The sequence below is a fragment of the Epinephelus fuscoguttatus genome, linkage group LG21 (genome assembly GCF_011397635.1).
Source record: "Epinephelus fuscoguttatus linkage group LG21, E.fuscoguttatus.final_Chr_v1".
In the NCBI taxonomy this organism is placed as follows: Eukaryota; Metazoa; Chordata; class Actinopteri; order Perciformes; family Serranidae; genus Epinephelus; species Epinephelus fuscoguttatus.
In genome coordinates this window covers 16,555,559-16,573,093 of record NC_064772.1, presented here as the reverse complement: position 1 = coordinate 16,573,093, position 17,535 = coordinate 16,555,559, and the positions used below count along the sequence as shown (strand labels likewise).

General features: G+C 38.4%; 1 protein-coding gene across 4 annotated transcripts in view; it reads left to right on the top strand.

Moving 5' to 3' along the window:
- The window catches only part of pou6f2 (POU class 6 homeobox 2), a 101,894-nt gene that overhangs the window by 6,593 nt on the left and 77,766 nt on the right, over positions 1-17,535 (top strand). For all 4 annotated transcript variants that reach the window (XM_049564977.1, XM_049564974.1, XM_049564976.1 and 1 more), the window contains one exon: positions 2,022-2,209. In XM_049564977.1, the coding sequence (XP_049420934.1) occupies positions 2,022-2,209 (188 nt within the window). The remainder of the gene's footprint in view (positions 1-2,021; positions 2,210-17,535) is intronic.

Sequence of the window (17,535 nt, the reverse complement as noted above, 5' to 3'; positions counted from 1 at the left end):
CTCTCATTTTTTATAGGTCTTGCAAACTCTCATGCCCCAGTGAAAATTACATTGTGAAACGGTAGAAATTTCAGGGCTGCCTGTGCTCTCCCCTGTCCCTCTGAGCTTTCAAACAGTCAACAGACTGTGAAGAATAAATAATAAAAAACTATTGATTATTTTGATGACTGCAAGATTCAATTAGGTATTAATTTTGCCCTCCAGTGGACCTATCAAGCAACTCAAAGGAGAGGAGGTAGGAGGTGGGGGTGGACCCAAATGCATGCAGAGTGTGGCCAGGCTCAGACAGAGGGGAAAATGTGTTTACCTCGGCGGGCAGAGAGGTGCATTGATGCGCAGTGTCCCACATTTAAGTGCTCCACAAATGAAGCCCTGATGACTAGTGACATTGTTACCAGGGATATGAGTATTGACCAGCCGGCTCACGTTTTTAACGACAGCTTAAACTATTTCTATTGATTAACATTTTCATAGATTATCATGTGTCATATCAAAGGGGGCTGATTCCCGTGATGAGCACATTAAAAATGCCCCTCTGGGCAGGAACTCATCGACCACCCTGATAGAAGTGGGGGCGAGGGGGGAGTTGATGGGTAAGATAAGACTCCTTTTTCCTTTCTGTGCCTATATGTGCTGGTCACCTGTCCTTTGCTCAGATGTATTTAGGTTGGACTTTATTCATAAATAAGGAAGGGGGCCGTAGTCCTGCTGCTCTGCGTCTGTGTCTCAGAGCCTGAGGTGGGGTGAACACTGTCTGAGGAGCTCTCCAGTCAGAGGACATAAGGGGGAAGAGACAGGGGGGAGTAAAGTCAGGAGGGAGTGTGTGTTTGTGTGTGTTAGGCAGGGAGAGAGAGAGAGAGAGAGAGAGAGGGAGGAGGTGACATCTCCAGTGCCTGTCTTAGGAAGCAACCTCAGGCTTGAACCTGTGGTGGCCATTCAGATACACGAAGGTTAAGGAGGCTGCTTCTGGTTCAGTAGAAACATGTACTAGTTGGTCTCTGCGCTGTGGTGGCATGTTTTAGCTGCTGTTTCACTGACTTTAACATTTGGACTTCCTGAAAACTCTTTTTTTACCCATTTCTTCTGGAGCTTTGTTTAGGTAAGAGCAACGGCTTTTAAAAAACTTTACTTTGATATTTGTTTAAGTCAAAAAATATCCATAGAGTGGATTCTATTGATTGTGTTGCATCTACCTCGGATAAAATGTATTGATGGAAGCTTTTGAATTTCTGATACATTCATAAAATGCTCTTAAAGTGCTTTCTTTTTGTATTTTTAAATCAGTTTATTTCAAAGTTCTTGATTCTTCACTTCACTGAATTTATTCTCTTCCAAGCTGCTCAGGCAGATAGTGCTCTAATCATGTCATGTTGATGCTCTTCATTTTTGTTTCTAAGTGCTGACAAAAAAATTAAAATAATTTGGACAAAAATTTGGGAGCATCACTGCCTTCATCTCTTGTCTAAATCAGGCCTTAAGTTCATGTCGCCTTACGCTGTGCAGCGAAATGTCACCTTTGATCACATTTTGTGTCCCCAACTATGTGAAAATTGGTGTAATCACTGGTGTGTATTTTCACTCGTATCTTCTTTCTAGATGTAGAATTATATTTATTTATCAGCGCACAGCCCATGGACCTCTTTTTAGACTGCTGTCAGCTTAGTGTTTGCTGAAGATGAGGCACATGTCAGGTAGTAATGAGCCCTTGGAGATGGATGTATCACCGTTTTAGGACTGCAGGGTATAATGGTAACGCCACGCGATCCGTAACAGTTCTTCACCAGGCAGCAGCCGGCAGTATCAGCGGGGTAGCACCAGCCTCAGATAAAAGAGAGAGCTGGAGAGGGAGGGAGCAGGAGAGAGAGGGAGAGTGATGAGTGAGCGATAGAAAGGAGAAGCTGGGTGAGGAGAGAGTGAGTAGAGACATAGAGAAGGAGCCGGTGAGGGTGAGACGCCGAAGCACATCTAACCAGGGGTGTTTTCTCTTTTTTTTCTCCTCTGTTTCCCACCTGGGCTCCCAGCTCCCTCCAGGATCCGATGATTACAGGGCAGCTGAGCAAGCCGCTGCTCTCCCTGCGCAGCGACATGAGCGCGGCAGAACTCCGGGCGGACGACAAAGCGGCCACCCCAGACAGCGATCTGAACGACGAGCCCCTGCTCCTGCCCTCCGAGGCCACGGACAGAGAGGGCACTCCCAACAAGCTGTATGGTAAGTCGGCTCACGCCTCCCGTTTGTCCCTTCTCCTTCATAAAGGTGCTGGCTGAGGTCTGGTTGAGGCAGCGGTGAGGTGAGAGCAGAGAGCTTCCAGTGCTGGGACAGGTGTCAGCAGTGTCAGGCAGCAAACTAAGTTTAAGTGCAAAGACAAAGTCAATGTTTGGATCTTTAACGCTTGGATATCTTTACGGGGAGATTCTATTTTATGTCAGTGTTGTGCGTTAAGATGTTTCATACACTTTCAAACTCGGAGTTTCTTATAAAACCAGTTCATTTTTTTAGGGAACAGTCTAGTTAGTTGAAAGTGCATTGACAATACAACAGGCAGAAATGTTCCTTTTGAAGAGGCGGTACACTTTTGTTGTATTGTCTGTCTTAAATACTTAATAAAAGCAACAGTGGATAAGTTTAATACTTAATTACTGCTGTATATTTTATAGCAGCATTGTTGCATGACTCTCCTTAATATAAAATATATTGAAAAGTTTAATTGAAAAATCAGATTTTCCCTGTCAAGATATTTTGCTTCAATCCCAACTTTTTTTCTGAATTCAGACGGTGAAAATGTTATATTTATCTCAATGTTAGAATAAATAGCAACTAATGTGGATAAATAATAACTAAGTAATATAAAAAAAACTTAATGTCAAAAATAATATTTCTCACCAGCACATCAGATATTATAGTATTGTTTCTAGTTTATTGCAGAGACGTTTCTTCTTATATTTATTTATTTTTCAGTTTATTAAGTCATTTTTAGTCTTTTGGCATCTTCAGTTGCAAATTACCTTCAAAATAAGCCAATTTCTATATCAGCATGCCTCATTATTTTTGCAGTTATCTCATTAATTGAGTGTTCATACTCTATTTCAAATCACTGTGTGAGTTTTTTAGTATGATAAGTTTCAATCGTGTGGACTAATTCAATCATTGGGCCTCATTATGACTCAATAAGCATAATGATATGAATTACCATTTTAGCAAACTTTCAAATTATTTGGTGTAATGAGAAGGGCGATGTAGCTATAAAGTTCTTTAGCTCAGAACTGCTTTCAGTAAAGAGATTTTATAATGATTGGAATTAGAAATAATTACAAACTGAGTTTTTGTATATACATTAAACTGCCGTGTCTATTAACTGTAGATTTAACAGATTTGTCCTTGTGGAAAATGCTACAGAATTGACACTTTAATTTATATATTTAATTTTAAGTAAATAATGTGCTCTCATCCTTGATATTTATTAAATGTATTCATATCATCTAAACAAATGATTTCTAAGACTTTTTTTTAAATTTGCTTAATTTCAGCAATAAGCTTCTTTTTAATATTAATATAATAAATATATAAATATAAATATATAAATATAAATATTTTAATATTCTTTTTAATATTTTTTTTAAATATTTTTTATTTTAATATTTTTTCTATTTTTTTTATATTTTTAATATTTAATAATATTAATCCATTTTTAATATTGTGCAAAACAAATTTGAAGGTCTTCACATGAAGAGCTTATTTGCTGAATATATCATCATCATTTAGGCTTTAATATTGCTATTATTATTATTATTATAGTATTTGATTTTTTTATATGGATGCAAGGTGACAAAAATCCCTCTCTAATGGCTTTAGATGTTGGTTTCTGTTTTGTATATTTATACAAACTATCTTGTCTCTTTTGCTTGTGTTTATTTATTTTGTACATGCATGTCTAAGTGTGTATGTGTGTGAGATGTTGGCATATTTGTTTTATTGCTGGTTATAAATTTATACTGTGGTAAACAGTGCATATTTTTTGTTGCTCAAGATTTTAATGAGAGCTGTTAATAGAATATGACTATGTCTGGATGTTGTGCATGTGTGTGTGTGTGTGTGTGTGTGTGTGTGTGTGTGTGTGTGTGTGTGTGTGTGTGCGTGTGTGTGTGTGTGTGTGTGTGTGTGTGTGTGTGTGTTTCCTGGGAAGTGGCAGGGAGCTTAGTATATTGCCTATATAATGAGCTTGCCAAACATTTGTGAACAAAATAAAATAAGAATTTGTAGGAGGGATAGCCAAATATTACGCTCAAACCTAATCAGTGAGAGTTCAGCTGTCTTTTAAATCCTTTTTTCAAGAATAACCCGAGGCGAGAGTCTTCTAAACAAGGACTGTGTACTGCAGGATTTGTCTCAGAAGTGTTGCAATTTGGTTTAATAAGCATCAAGTCTCTCCCTCTTTCTTCGTTTCTGATCAGTCTCTCTCTGAGTCCTCTCCTGCTGCTCAGTTGCTACTTTCTGCTTCTCTTTTTCTCATGTGCACAATCACTTAAATCTTGTTATAAGCTTCACTATTTGTCTATATTGTACGCTCTTTTAGTTTTACATTACTGACGTGCCTTCATCAGTGAGAAATTACTCAGGAAAAAAACAGATTGTTTTGTTGTATTTCTTGAACCATAAATTAAGATTTTGTTTGTGTGTTTTGTGCTTGGTGTTTGCTGATGGCTGGTCGGAGCCTCCCAGTGAGAATTTTTTTGGGGATGGTTTCTCGCTGCCCGGTGGCGGAGCCCTGGGCTGTGCCAGCGGCAGGCTTGGTTTGGGTACCGCTGCCCACATGACCTGTCAAAGGCAAAGGCACGGACCGTGGCGGAGACGTGGAGTTGTGTTACTGCTGGGGAAGACAGGAGGCAAGAAGAAGAGAGAGCTGAAGAAGACAAACTCAGCATCTTTTTATACATTTTTTCTAAATGCTACCAGACAGTACGGAAATGTTTGATTTGTCACTCACATTTTTTTTTCTCAGCCTAAAATTAGGATGGAAGTGTCCTTGTTTTCTTTGGTGTTAAGTTGAAGTTTAAGTAAGCATTTTGGAAACTTTGTTTTACCTGCAGATGATGGATTATATGAGCTGCTATGTGTTGAGTCGGGTCCATGAAACCTCTCTTAAAGCAGTTGAGCGTAATACATGAGGCCATAAAGGTAAAAGCTATCCTGTTTATCTTAATTCCTGACAAGTTGACATTTTGGAGATGCACCATTTCCACACAGTGAGAGGCATCTGAAGGTGTATTGACCCTTTGAGTGGCTGAACTATTTCATAACAGCAAACAGTTTAAACAATTAGGATTTCTAGATTTTGTGCATGTGGTTGCAACGGTATGAGATTTTCACGATATGATTATCCTCTGAGAAAATATCACGGAATACATATTACACAATTACTGTTATTATAATCAATTAAAATTACCCTTAAAGGAATGATGTAGTTGAAACCTGAAACCACGTTTTTAAATGAAAGTGTGTGTAAAAGGGGGAAAAGCTGTGTGATGTGCAGGTGAAGTTTTTCATCTGGTTGCATTTTTTCAGTACTGTACCTTAGCAAATGTACATGGTAGGTTGTCAATTCCTTAGTACCGGTTCACGGTATATCGCCGCAGCCCTATTGGTACATCATTTGGATTTTATGTTGCCATTATTTGAGCCGCATTTGCTTGTGTACGTGTTTGCATTGAACTCTCGTGGTTGCAGGGAGATTGTATTAAGTTTGCAATTCTCACTGTTGTATTATCAACAAGAAGCCACTGATATGAAAACAACCCTGAATTGAGCCTTAAAACCAGGCCTTACATTATTCAGAGGTTTTCTTTATGTGGTTCAGAACGGTGCAGAAGCCACAACATTAAGATTCTTCTCCCTGACTTGCATTGTGGTAAAGAAGCAAGAATACTTTGGATTCCTCAGTTTCAGAGTATAGAAAAATGAAAACTTTGTTCAGTTTTACGGCCGTGATTTTGCATAATCTCTCTGATACAGTGCTCCAATTTCATGAGTGACATTTTCACACAAACCAACACGCTTATCCCATGCACAGAGTAAGAGCACACACTTAACAGTTTCAAGGAAATGCAAATCATGTTAAGACATAGTTTGCTCTTCTAGAATTCAAGTAGTATTGTATCTAACGTGTAGATGGAAAAAATATCATAAATGCATTAAAACTGAACACATCTTTACTAAGTTTAGTATGCTTTTTTTACATGCATACACAGTTTATGATTGAGTCGTGAGCCTGCAAGTCATCTCTTGTCGCTGAGGCTTTTTGTTACAGAAGTTGTGATAAACTTGCCACCTTGAACCCCAATGTTTGGCAGTGTGCATTCATGTACACGTTATTATATTGATATTGAGCAGTTTTGAAATATCACTGAACGCTGATATGGCTGCATGTGTACTTTGTGCTGCGATTACATGTGCCATATATGTATTTTCATATTTGTAGAGCTTGCCATAAACTTTTCTTTCCTGCAGAGTTGATGTATGACTTTAGTGCCTTAATACTATGTATAAGAGTTTGTGCCAGTATGAGAACGAGAAGTCAGTTGGAGACAATGACAGTAGCGGTCATGTTTGTCTACAGTAAATTGTCCACCTTCTACACCCACCACATGCTTACTGCAGTGGTGAAAGGGTCGTTCTCCTCCTAAAAGCTTGCCTGTGCAAATAGTCTTCCACTTCAGCTAACAGGGGCTACGAGGCACCACAAACATCCTGCCGCCTTGTATTTATTCCAAGTAGAAGTGGACATTAGGTGGGAAAGCTGTGGTTAGTAGGGCAAGCAATTTTTTTTTCAAAGGACGGGATGGTGTTGGATGCGTACAGTTTCTGTCTTCTCTTCTCAAGCAAATCTCCCCCTTTCAGACATCAACAGACAAGATAATAAGACACTCAGAGCACAATTCCGTATTATATTCAGCAACCAAAGGCTCATCTCTTGTCAGTTTGCATTTACTCTCCCAAGGATGTGACGCTTCTATCATCATGCTGTCAAAGAGAGCCAGGCTGGAACGACAGGAGCACTCATTTCATACACTTACTGTCTACATGAAATGGTCTGCACTTATTCGGATTCTGCCAAAATGGTGGAACATTTTCACAAAGGTCACCTAGAGACCCCCCTCCCCAAAAGAGCAAAATGAATCTTTCATTGATTCCTGGTATTGGAGGTCATTCAGAACAAAAAGTCCACACCGAATGCAACATCTGCCGTAATGCTGCTTCTCTCTTTTATGTATTTCCAGGTTTATTTGACTTCCATTACAATGAGATTGTGTCCTGGATTGGTGAAATTAATTTCATCTGGACAATCTATGCTATTCATGTCCCGGTCACTTACACAAGACTTTTTGGGGAGTACATAGAGTTGCCTTATTAGTTAAGTTGCAGTACTTCTTAAACTGAGCTTTAAACATGGTTTCCACAGATCCTTTAAAAGTCTTAAAAGGCATTGTATTCATTCATTTAAAAATAAGTCCCTAATTGGTTTTAAAACGTCTTAAATCAATCTTCCAAAAGTCTTAAAATGCGAATACATGGGAAGCAGGACTTTAGTAATTGTTTTTTTTTCTTTCTGACCTTGCATTGTAAAATCTCAAAATAATTGGTAACATGTCTTTAAAAAAAAAAAAAAAAAAAATACAGAATGTGTTTTGCATTGATGTCATGCAGATCAGGATAGAGGAACAATCAACACTCATATTTTGTTTACAACCAGAATGCTAAGCAATGGATCCACTGTCTGCTAGCTAGCTGTTACTGAACCCAGGACAGCATGGGGAAGTGCAAATTGTAGGAAAACTGGCTTTCAAAACAAGATTTTGTGACAACTGGCACAAGGCAATGCACACGTATTTTACAAACTTGGCACAATTGAAATCAAGACAGTGGAATCCCACGTGCTGAGTGAGGAAAACAAAATCGCCAAGAAATCTAAATGACAGGTATTTCCCAGTTCAATTCTACCCTCGTCTCTGCCAGGAGACAAAAAAAGTCTTGTTTTAATGATTGAATATACATTTGGTCGAAATCTTGTCTAACTATAGTAACTGATGTCTGCTCTTTTTCTTAGATCTAATTTGCCTCAAGCTGTAGAAACCCTGTTTAAATCAATTTTACAATACAAAGTTTCATCAACCCTTTTTTTTTTTTTTTTTTTTTACTTAGTGGGTGTGTCACAGATTTTGAGTTTGACCATGCTTTGTCCGAAATTCCACCTTTTTAATCTAATATTCATGTAAAAGTGACCAAATTCAACTTACTGAAAGTGAAAAATGTCAGTTTTTCTTTGCTTTGCTTTTAATGTTTGAGTGTACTATTGTTGGACATTGTTGTTTTATAATGTGGTAGACATAGGAAAAGATGGAGCTACTCAAAGATAGAATTAATCCAAACTGACAGTGGTGAGACAGCTTCAAGAATACCTTTAAAACACAGAAAAAGTATTGAATCATTGCACAGTTTTCTTTGTCTTTGTTCAGTTCTAAATTCTACATTTGCAGTAACCATCAAAAGTCTCAGTTTGACTTTGATTGACTTGATTTGATTTCGTACCATTTTGTATAATTTCTAACAACTGAATACTCTAATTTTGTATATTAACAAATTTAGTGCATGCCTCACAGTGTTACCATGTAGTGTAGCTGTGGGACAATTCTACTGTCTTTCGTGCAAATTCATACACACGTATACACTCAAAGAGACACGCACATACACACACTGCTGGAGGCACGAGTTCTTATTATTTTTGTGTAATCAGCTTAGTGAGCAGGATGCATGGTGGGATAGGCTGCTTGCTGATGCAAAGAGCCTCGTAATGTTGTGTGGTGAGGTTAAGTAATAAAGTGGTGCAAACCAGTGCTGAATGGGCCATGCTGAGTAAATAAGAGTGGATAAAGGAGACCGAGGGAGAACAAGTCTCTCCCCAGGAGGTGGATCTCATTATGGGGATTTCAGCTGTCTGCGCAAACTTGAAAACAGGCTTAATGCATGCCTATAAAGCAGGTGTTACACATTTGCTAATGTGCCCGCAGTGCCCATGGCTACAGCAACACAATCACTGCATGGCATGGAGGATAGGGAGAATGAGCACAAGGCGGACTTCTTGTTTTCGATGCAAACAGCAGTAAAGGTCATCAGGTTTCACGGATGCTTGGTTATGCAGAAATGACTTTGACCAAAACAAAGAACTTCAAAAAATAACTGACAATATAATTCTCCCTGTTGTTTTGTATATTTAAAGTTAAGAAGATTATTGTTGCCTTGACAAGAAAGTATTCCAAAACAAAAGCACATCACAAGTCCTGTAGGTGGATGGCTGTGGAGAAAATAAATTGAATTTCAATATGCATTTATTTTAGTTATACACTGTCTTTAAGTTGGGAAATCATCTTCGACAAAACTTATATGTTGTGTAGCATGCACTCCATAACCAATATCAATAAGGCTTTCATGTAGAGCTAACAAAGAGGCATCACATCTCCTGGCACGGACACGGTTGGTGTTGTTGAGATGTAATTGAAGCTGCAAGGGTCACATTTTCGGAATAGAAATTACAGTCTTGTCTTTGACTTGTGTGGCGTGAACCAGAGATGCATCCCACAGCCCTTGTGTCCTTCACAAGCCTTTATTATTTATAACGCTCGCTCTTTGAGCAATGACCAGTACTAATGCATAACCTTCTGTCCTTCTGGCTGATTCGTTTCCTTTGAAACCAAAGATTGAGGCAGGAGAAGTGGGTGTATGGTGGATGAGGCAGGGGTGTGGGCGGGCGGAGGGGGGGGAGCTAGTATAGAGCAGTGGAGATCCAGGCTATCGAGAAGTTATTATGTTTTTTCCCTTTATATCTGAGGATGTGGAATAACACTGTGATGATTCTTTTCTCCAGAATAGAGTTATGGGCTTCAAAGCAATACTATTTCCAGACGTCCCTCCTTCCACTATTTGTCTGCACCACCAGAATAATGTGCTGGGAGGGGTGGGGTGTGATGGGGTGGGCTGGGTGTCTTTTAGCTACATGATTATTTGCTTGTTTCCACCTTTACCCACTCAGCTCTGTAAATATCACTACAACACGGGAATACAGTAACAACTAATACAGGACTTTTTCCAGATAAACTCATTTCTAGATAAACTCCGTTTAGCTCAGGTTCACTGGAGGTAAGATATAGTCTTGTGCGGCTTGTATCACCTGATGTTATCCTATAGTGATTGAGCCTGTGCCGCAGCGCTGGTGTGATCCATTGTTATTATACCTCTATGACAGAAGGGAGGGGGGAGGAGAGGAGGCTTTGGGGGGCAAGGGGTAGAAAGTGGGACATAGGCAGCATTAGTGCCGGATAGCCTGGGGGGCCCAGGCTGATGTGTCAGGCATGACATGTGGGTGTCTAGCCCCCCATGAACACACGCACAAACACACACACTCCGCCCCGGACTGTCCTCACACCCCACTGGCTACTTCTAAATGTCCTGCAGCTGACCAGACACAACGCAGGATGAACAACAATCCAAAAGATGCTGTTTTTAACATGATTGTAGTTTGAAGATCAGCTGTAATAAATTATTATTTTTTATAATCAATTAATCAGGTAATTATATATAATTTACACTTTCCAGACATAAGAACAGTACAAAACTAAAAGATATATAATTTGCAGTAAGAGCTGGACCATGTATCGATACAACATTGATACCGTGATTAAGGATGCATGCGATTAGTCGACTAGTCAATTAAACATTTCTACCGCCAGCAGTTGGCACCAAAATAGTATGTCAGGTAACTTTTTAGTAAAATGATTATTATTTTATGGGATTGCATTTACCTGGTGAAAATGTCATTGTAATAACTGGGCGTGTTAATTTCCTTAAGAATATTGTTTTCAATAACTGTTGCTTGTTAATTTTTATTTAGTGAGTTGTTGTCGTGTTTTGTAGGGCAATGTGCAAAGTGTTACACATTTCAACTGCATTTAAATACGATTTGGTTATTGAAAAATGTGAATAACAATTTCAAATGGCTCTAATACACAATATATTTTTGGACAATGTTAAACCTTATTGATGAATTTATGCTCAATATTGACGGTTTTCTCTGTTTTATTGTGTTTTATTGTGTTGTGTATAGTTTTTTCTCACATTTAGACTAGTTGACCAATCTTAGTTTAAACTTTTGCTAAACATCAGGGAAGTAAGTTGTTAGAAACATTCCTAATCATAATATGAGACTAGATATCATCTTAGATTTTGGATATTGTAATATCACAAGTGTTGCTTTACCTGGTTTTAGAGGCTGCATTATAGACAGACTGTTGTTATATCCACTTTAGTCATGATTATTTATCAAAAATATCATTGTGTAAATATTTTTTGAAAGCATCATCAATCATAGTCATTGCAATATTGATATCAAGGTATGTGGTAAAAAAAAAATATGTGATTTTATATTTTACTTTCTCTATATCACCCAGCCCTATTTGCAGTGATTTAAACAGAAAAAAATCACCAAATCATTTTTGCCTAATTACAACTTCAAATGGTTATTCAACTGTAAATATTGTTTTTGATTAATTATCTGTTGATTGATGCAACATTTCAAAATTATTGATAAGAAATTTTCATTTTCACATAATTTTTTAACTTTGGAGCTTTGGCAATTAGATTTTGTTACTCTTTATTTTCTTGAAATCCCAAGTTGGGCTGCAGTTATTTATTATTTTCATTATTTTAAATCTTCCTATTATTTTCTCAGTTAATCATTTAAACATTATAAATGCAAAAAAGAAAATAGTGAACATTTTCAAATCCTCAAGATGATGTCTTCAGCAGGGTTGCAATGCTATGAGATTTTCATAGTACGATAAGTGTCTCAAAAAATATCACGGTTTCAATGTTTATGGTATTACACAATTATTATTATTATTATTATTATCATCAGTCACAATGACGCTTAAAGGAATGAAAACAAGGTTGAACAAATTATTTGTAATAATGAACACTTGAAACATTTGTTTAAATGGAAGTATGTGTTAAAAGTCTGACGGACAGTTGAGGAGGAAAAAAGATTTGAATGCGCAAGTGAGTTCACCGTCAGCAAATGTACATGGTATGTTAACTGTCAATTTTCATACCATGGTTTACAGTTTACTGCTGCAACTCTAGTCTTCAGAAGTCTTGTTTTGTCCAACCAACAGTCCATAACCCAAATATATTTACCTTACATGATATAAAACAAAGAAAAGCAGCATATGCTCATATCAGAGAAGCATGAATCAAAACATTTTGGGAATTTTTCCAGAAAAATGAACTTATTTTTAAAAATAGATACATTTTCTATTGATTAATTAACTGACTGGTAATCATTTCAACTTTAGTCGTAAGAACCCCAGGTTTCTACACAAAGTAAGGACAAAGATTTATGACACAGAGTGAGAGGAAGGCCTTTATTCAGCACAGGGTTGCAGGCTGGCAGCAGCAGAATCCTATTTACAGCAAATATCATTTAAGTAATTTAGGAGGAGGAGCAATAGTGAAGCAGGCATCTCCTAAAAGGCTTACAGCTCTCTAAAGCTAGTCTTCATCTCAGCATACCCTCCTTTGCTGATGCCTGTAAAAGGATGAAGAATAATTTGGATTGTTATTTGCCTCTTTCAACCCTGAGCTAATCAGGTTGACATTGCTTTGGGAATGAGGAGGATGCTCCATAACAGATGATGCTCATGTGCAAAGTGTCCCAAGTCCCCCTGTGAAGATGCAACACAAAAGCCCTCTTCTTCCCTCCCCTTTCCTCTCCCCTTCTCCATCCTCCTCTCTCCATCACACCATCTCTCCTTCTTGACCTTTGAAATGGGCATTGCCTCTTCTCACCAATTTACCTCCCTCTGGTCCCTCTTGTGCCTGTGCTGCTTCCATCTCCACTCCAGCATCAAGGGAGAGACAGGTAAGAGCTGGAGCAGAGCACTCTCATACCAGAGAGCCTTTCGGTGAAGACCTGCGGCCACGAGTGAGAGCCTAAGTGTTGGGGCACAGGGTCCTTACTGCTTTAAGCATCGTTTGCATGCAGATTCTCCACCCATTCACCAGGGGCTTACTTCTACAACCTGAAGTGTGTATTTTCTGGTGTTTACATTCAGAACCTCCAGCCAGCGGAGACATCTATTACACTATCGCATCCATTTCGTCTTCTTCTGTCTGTCCTCTGAGTCTTCCCTCTGTTGCTCGTGGCTTAACAGTCACGTCAGAAATAGTCACAACTGCTGAGGTGTAAAATCCTTTCTGTTCGGCACACTCCACGGCACCACCTCCTATGTAATTCCTTAACTCCATAATTCCACTTTATGCCAGAATAATGAATGAGATAGATTTTTTTTCTCCCCTGTAAGGTCTCCACCCTTGTGCGATGAGGAATCATGCTTTAATGTTAGAGGCCCGGAGAGAGTGCCGTGGCCTCTTCTCCCTCTTGCCCTGCGCTGGGCTCTTAATTAAGGAAATGACAGCTCTCCTAGCTGCAGCAGTAGCCATAATGTAGCTAATAGTGTTACAGGCAGCCACTCAAAAGTCCGTCTCTGGTGATTTTCTATCCCCAGAAACACTATTGACCTATCCTTAGCAGCTTCTCCACCCCAGCCTCTAAACAGAGTATTACTTCCCTGCCGGTCCAGAGGGAGCCATCTGACTAAGAGCACCTGGAGTTATTGGCAGCAGATTATGCCCTGTGTTATTGTTGAGGGCTTTGGTGGGAGTAATGAAACACTGAGCTAAATCACTGGTGATTTTGGCTCTCATGCATTCTACAAGGAGTTAAGTAAATCACTATAAAGCCAGCACTGCATATTGTAGGCTGCTCTCTTTCATACAGCACCATGCCTTGTACAGTGTGAGTGTTACTTTTAAAATGTATTCCACTACAGATTACTGAATCCAAGCTCCAAAATGTAATTTGTAAAGTATTCCAGTAGATTACTCAAACTAAGTAAAGTATTCTAAATCCTTTGGATTACTTTTGAAATACTTCAGGATTGTCTTGCTGTGCTCATTTTTCTGGGGGTTATATTTCCATGCCAGAAATACGCAACAGTGTCCTGGCTTTGCTTCTCCTCTGCAGACGTCATGTGGCATGTGCACAGTACACTACCTTTTTTTGTTGTTTAAAAAAATTTGTTTTTGGGAAATGCATTCTCATTTGAATTTTACACCATGTCAACAGCAAGTGAGCATTGTTTTCTGTCCACCATGAATCCATGAAATATGCACATAGGCTACTTAGCTGCTGTGCGCTTCATGGGAGACATAGTCACTTAAAAGATGTGCAAGTAACTCCGATCTTGCTACGTTTACGTTTTAAATAGAAAACACGTTTTATATTGTGATATTTACTGAAAGTGACATACAATATAGCAAGCCTGTGTCCTGGAAACTAAGTTTGTATGTTGCTAAATTGATGTCTTAATTACATTTTTGTGGCAACGTAATCACTGTCTAGGTTGTATTCAGAGAGCGTTTCTTTCAGGTAACAATAGACTACATTCATGTGCAGCGTGGGCTTCATAAGGAGGTGGTTGGGGAAAATGGCGAGTGTACAAACTGCAGGACATTGACACCTGAATTTCAGGTTGGCGTCCAGACTCCAGTCTAAGGTTTAGGCAACAGAAGCACTTTGGTTAAGGTTAGGGAAAGACCATGATTTTGGTTAATTGTTAATTAAAAAAGGTAATACAAAAAAAAATAGCGTAGTCACTGCAAGTGGATAGTGTGTTACAGATTGCGTATTTCTGGGGAAAACAACTGAAATACATTGTCATTGAACATTTCGCTGGTATCAACATTTTTTGTGACTTGCCAGGTATATTAATTTCCTTGGTATTGTGTCTCCTTTAAAATGTATTTCCATTTTCAAATTAGTAGAATGTAATTTCCACGAGACAGGGCTAAAATAGCCAATAGGTTTTTATTAGCGATGGTTATTTACCAGAAACTTTAAGCTCCTTGGCTATCTCCCTCCAGCCAGCTGCCTCCTTATTTAGGTTTTTGTAGTGAAATGAGAAGATGCTCTGTAGATACCACTCATTTCAACCTAACAAATCAGCTGTTCCTTGTTTATTGTGCATCTTACAAAGCAAGCAGCAGAGATGAATAAATAAAGAAACAGGGTGTCTGACAAAAGTTCAGCTTAAAACAACGTTGCTCGCAGCCACTTGAATCATTCCAGCAGAAAACAATGCAGTCGCACTGATGTTTGCTTACGTGGCATTCAGCTAGGACACTGAGCAAATAAGCTTTCAAAAGCCTTCAAGTAATCTAATTTGAAGACAGCAACTGTATTCACAATACCACTAATTGTGACTGTAACGGAAATAGAGTCACTCATATTTTGTATTTTAAATACGTAATGCCATTACTTAGATTTGGTTACACCCCAACCCGCAGACAAGGCCTTTGTATGTAACATTACTTTGTGGACTTTGTGCCAGGCTGCTTTAGATAGAAAAAGGAAAGTGAAATGAGTTGTCGCTCCACATTTGTTTCTCTCTCAGCTCTCTCCGCAACGCCACATCAACTTTCCAAGCGGTATTAACAAAATCAATGGTCAAACAATCTGGGACAATTGGGTGTGTATTGATGGAATTAAAGCTTGTGTATGATGTGGTTTGTTGTTTATCTGGGCCCATCCTTTACGCTCCAACAGCTCACAGATCGCTGTCCAACAAACGCTCTCAATCAACAGCACAACACAGTCGATGATGATCATCATCATCATATTGCTATTTTGCATGTTTTTATGCTATGATTATCTCTACTTCAATAATTCAATTTATCATAACAATTAAGAAAGTAATTATTCCTTAATCTTCAGTCTTTTTAAATGTGTTCACATGTGAAATTATTTTCCATGGATTAGATTTCAGTGGCAAAATGATTGACACCATCTTAATAGCAAACACATGCACTCAGCCAGACATTTTCAAAAGGACCATTATAAAAATGGGGGTTGGCTGTTCGTTCTGAATAGCCTGAATCGTTACCCGGCCTCTCTCGTACATTTGACAACTTACATAATGCATTTCCACTAAAATAGCTTAAGTGTTAAAGCTTCTTTTATGGGCAAAAATTGATTCATGAATGCTTTGAGGCGAAAGCTAACATGAACACAAAGCTTTCAATAACACCCATTTTATTCAGACTGTCAATGTATGAAGCGGTTGCATTAGACAAGGTGGCATGCTGATTGCTTTATGAAATCCAGGCTAATTGTTTTGTGGTGTAGTCCTTGGGGCACCCTGCATTAAGACAGGCCGAACGAAGTCAAATAAATATGATTCTATGCCCCCACCCCTGCTCAACCACCCAACACACGCACACACATAGAGACCTTCTGCGTTGTGTGGTATTGAAAGTCGCTCTCCAGTGGCCACTTTGGTGATCAATAATACAGAATTTATATAGTGGTGGATATTGGCAATATTTCCATGACATAAGTCACATCAAATTGCACTCTCTGCCCTGTAATAAATAAAATTATTTCACTTTTTACTGAAAATATCATGTCATTGTCAGTATGAGTTTGGAATTAAAAAGACTTGATTCATGTAATTAAATTCGTCCTCTTCTTTTTGGTCAAGGCTGTGAAAAACTTACATAATGGTACATTTGAGGACTAAAGAGTTTTGATTTAAGGGCACTTGTACTGTTACATCGGCAGTTAAACCGCTCACAAAGATGAAGCCTGAATGTCCCAGATAAATGTAAAGCTATGTTGAATGTGCATCGCCTGTTCTTTCATCCGTTTGGCCTTTTCTTTCATCTCTCCTCACATCAATACATCCATTCATTCCATTTTACCCATTGTGTAACCTGTGTATAATCACGGCATCAAAGGACTTTCTTTTTAGTAACCGTTTCATCAAGATATTTTTTAGTAACCGTTTCATCAAGATATTTTTTGCCCCCCCCCATATAGTATTAATCTCCATATCACATAGGATAAGTAGATTTTTCTGATAAAGAAAAGAAAAGCAAAACATGTACAAAGATTTTGGTAATAAAAAAGAATTGAAGACTGACTCCCTTGGCATTTCTCCTGTCAGCTATTTAATTTAGTTAAAGAAATTACACAAATCCTTTGGGGAAAGATGTGCATGTGTATTTATTTATTATCGATCTTTTCCCCTGCGATAAACGTGTTAACGTTACAAATATTTGCAAGGGGATGAAGCTTTCTAAGTTATTGTGAAATGAAGGCATCAAGGAATCGTTTTTCAGTAAGTCTCCCACACTGTTTATCAGATAGAATACATTATTCACAACCAATATCTTAACTACTGTCATGAGCCAAACAGTTTGGAGCTTACTGATGATGCTGTAAAGTCTCATTCCTTCATTATGGCTGAATATCTTCATTTAGCTAATTGGCTTTGCTATGATGTGACTAGATATTTCACAGGTGTAAAAGTTGTAAAGTAGCTCTGCTGGGTTTATTATGGAATAAACCCACTGAACATATACTATCACAGTGT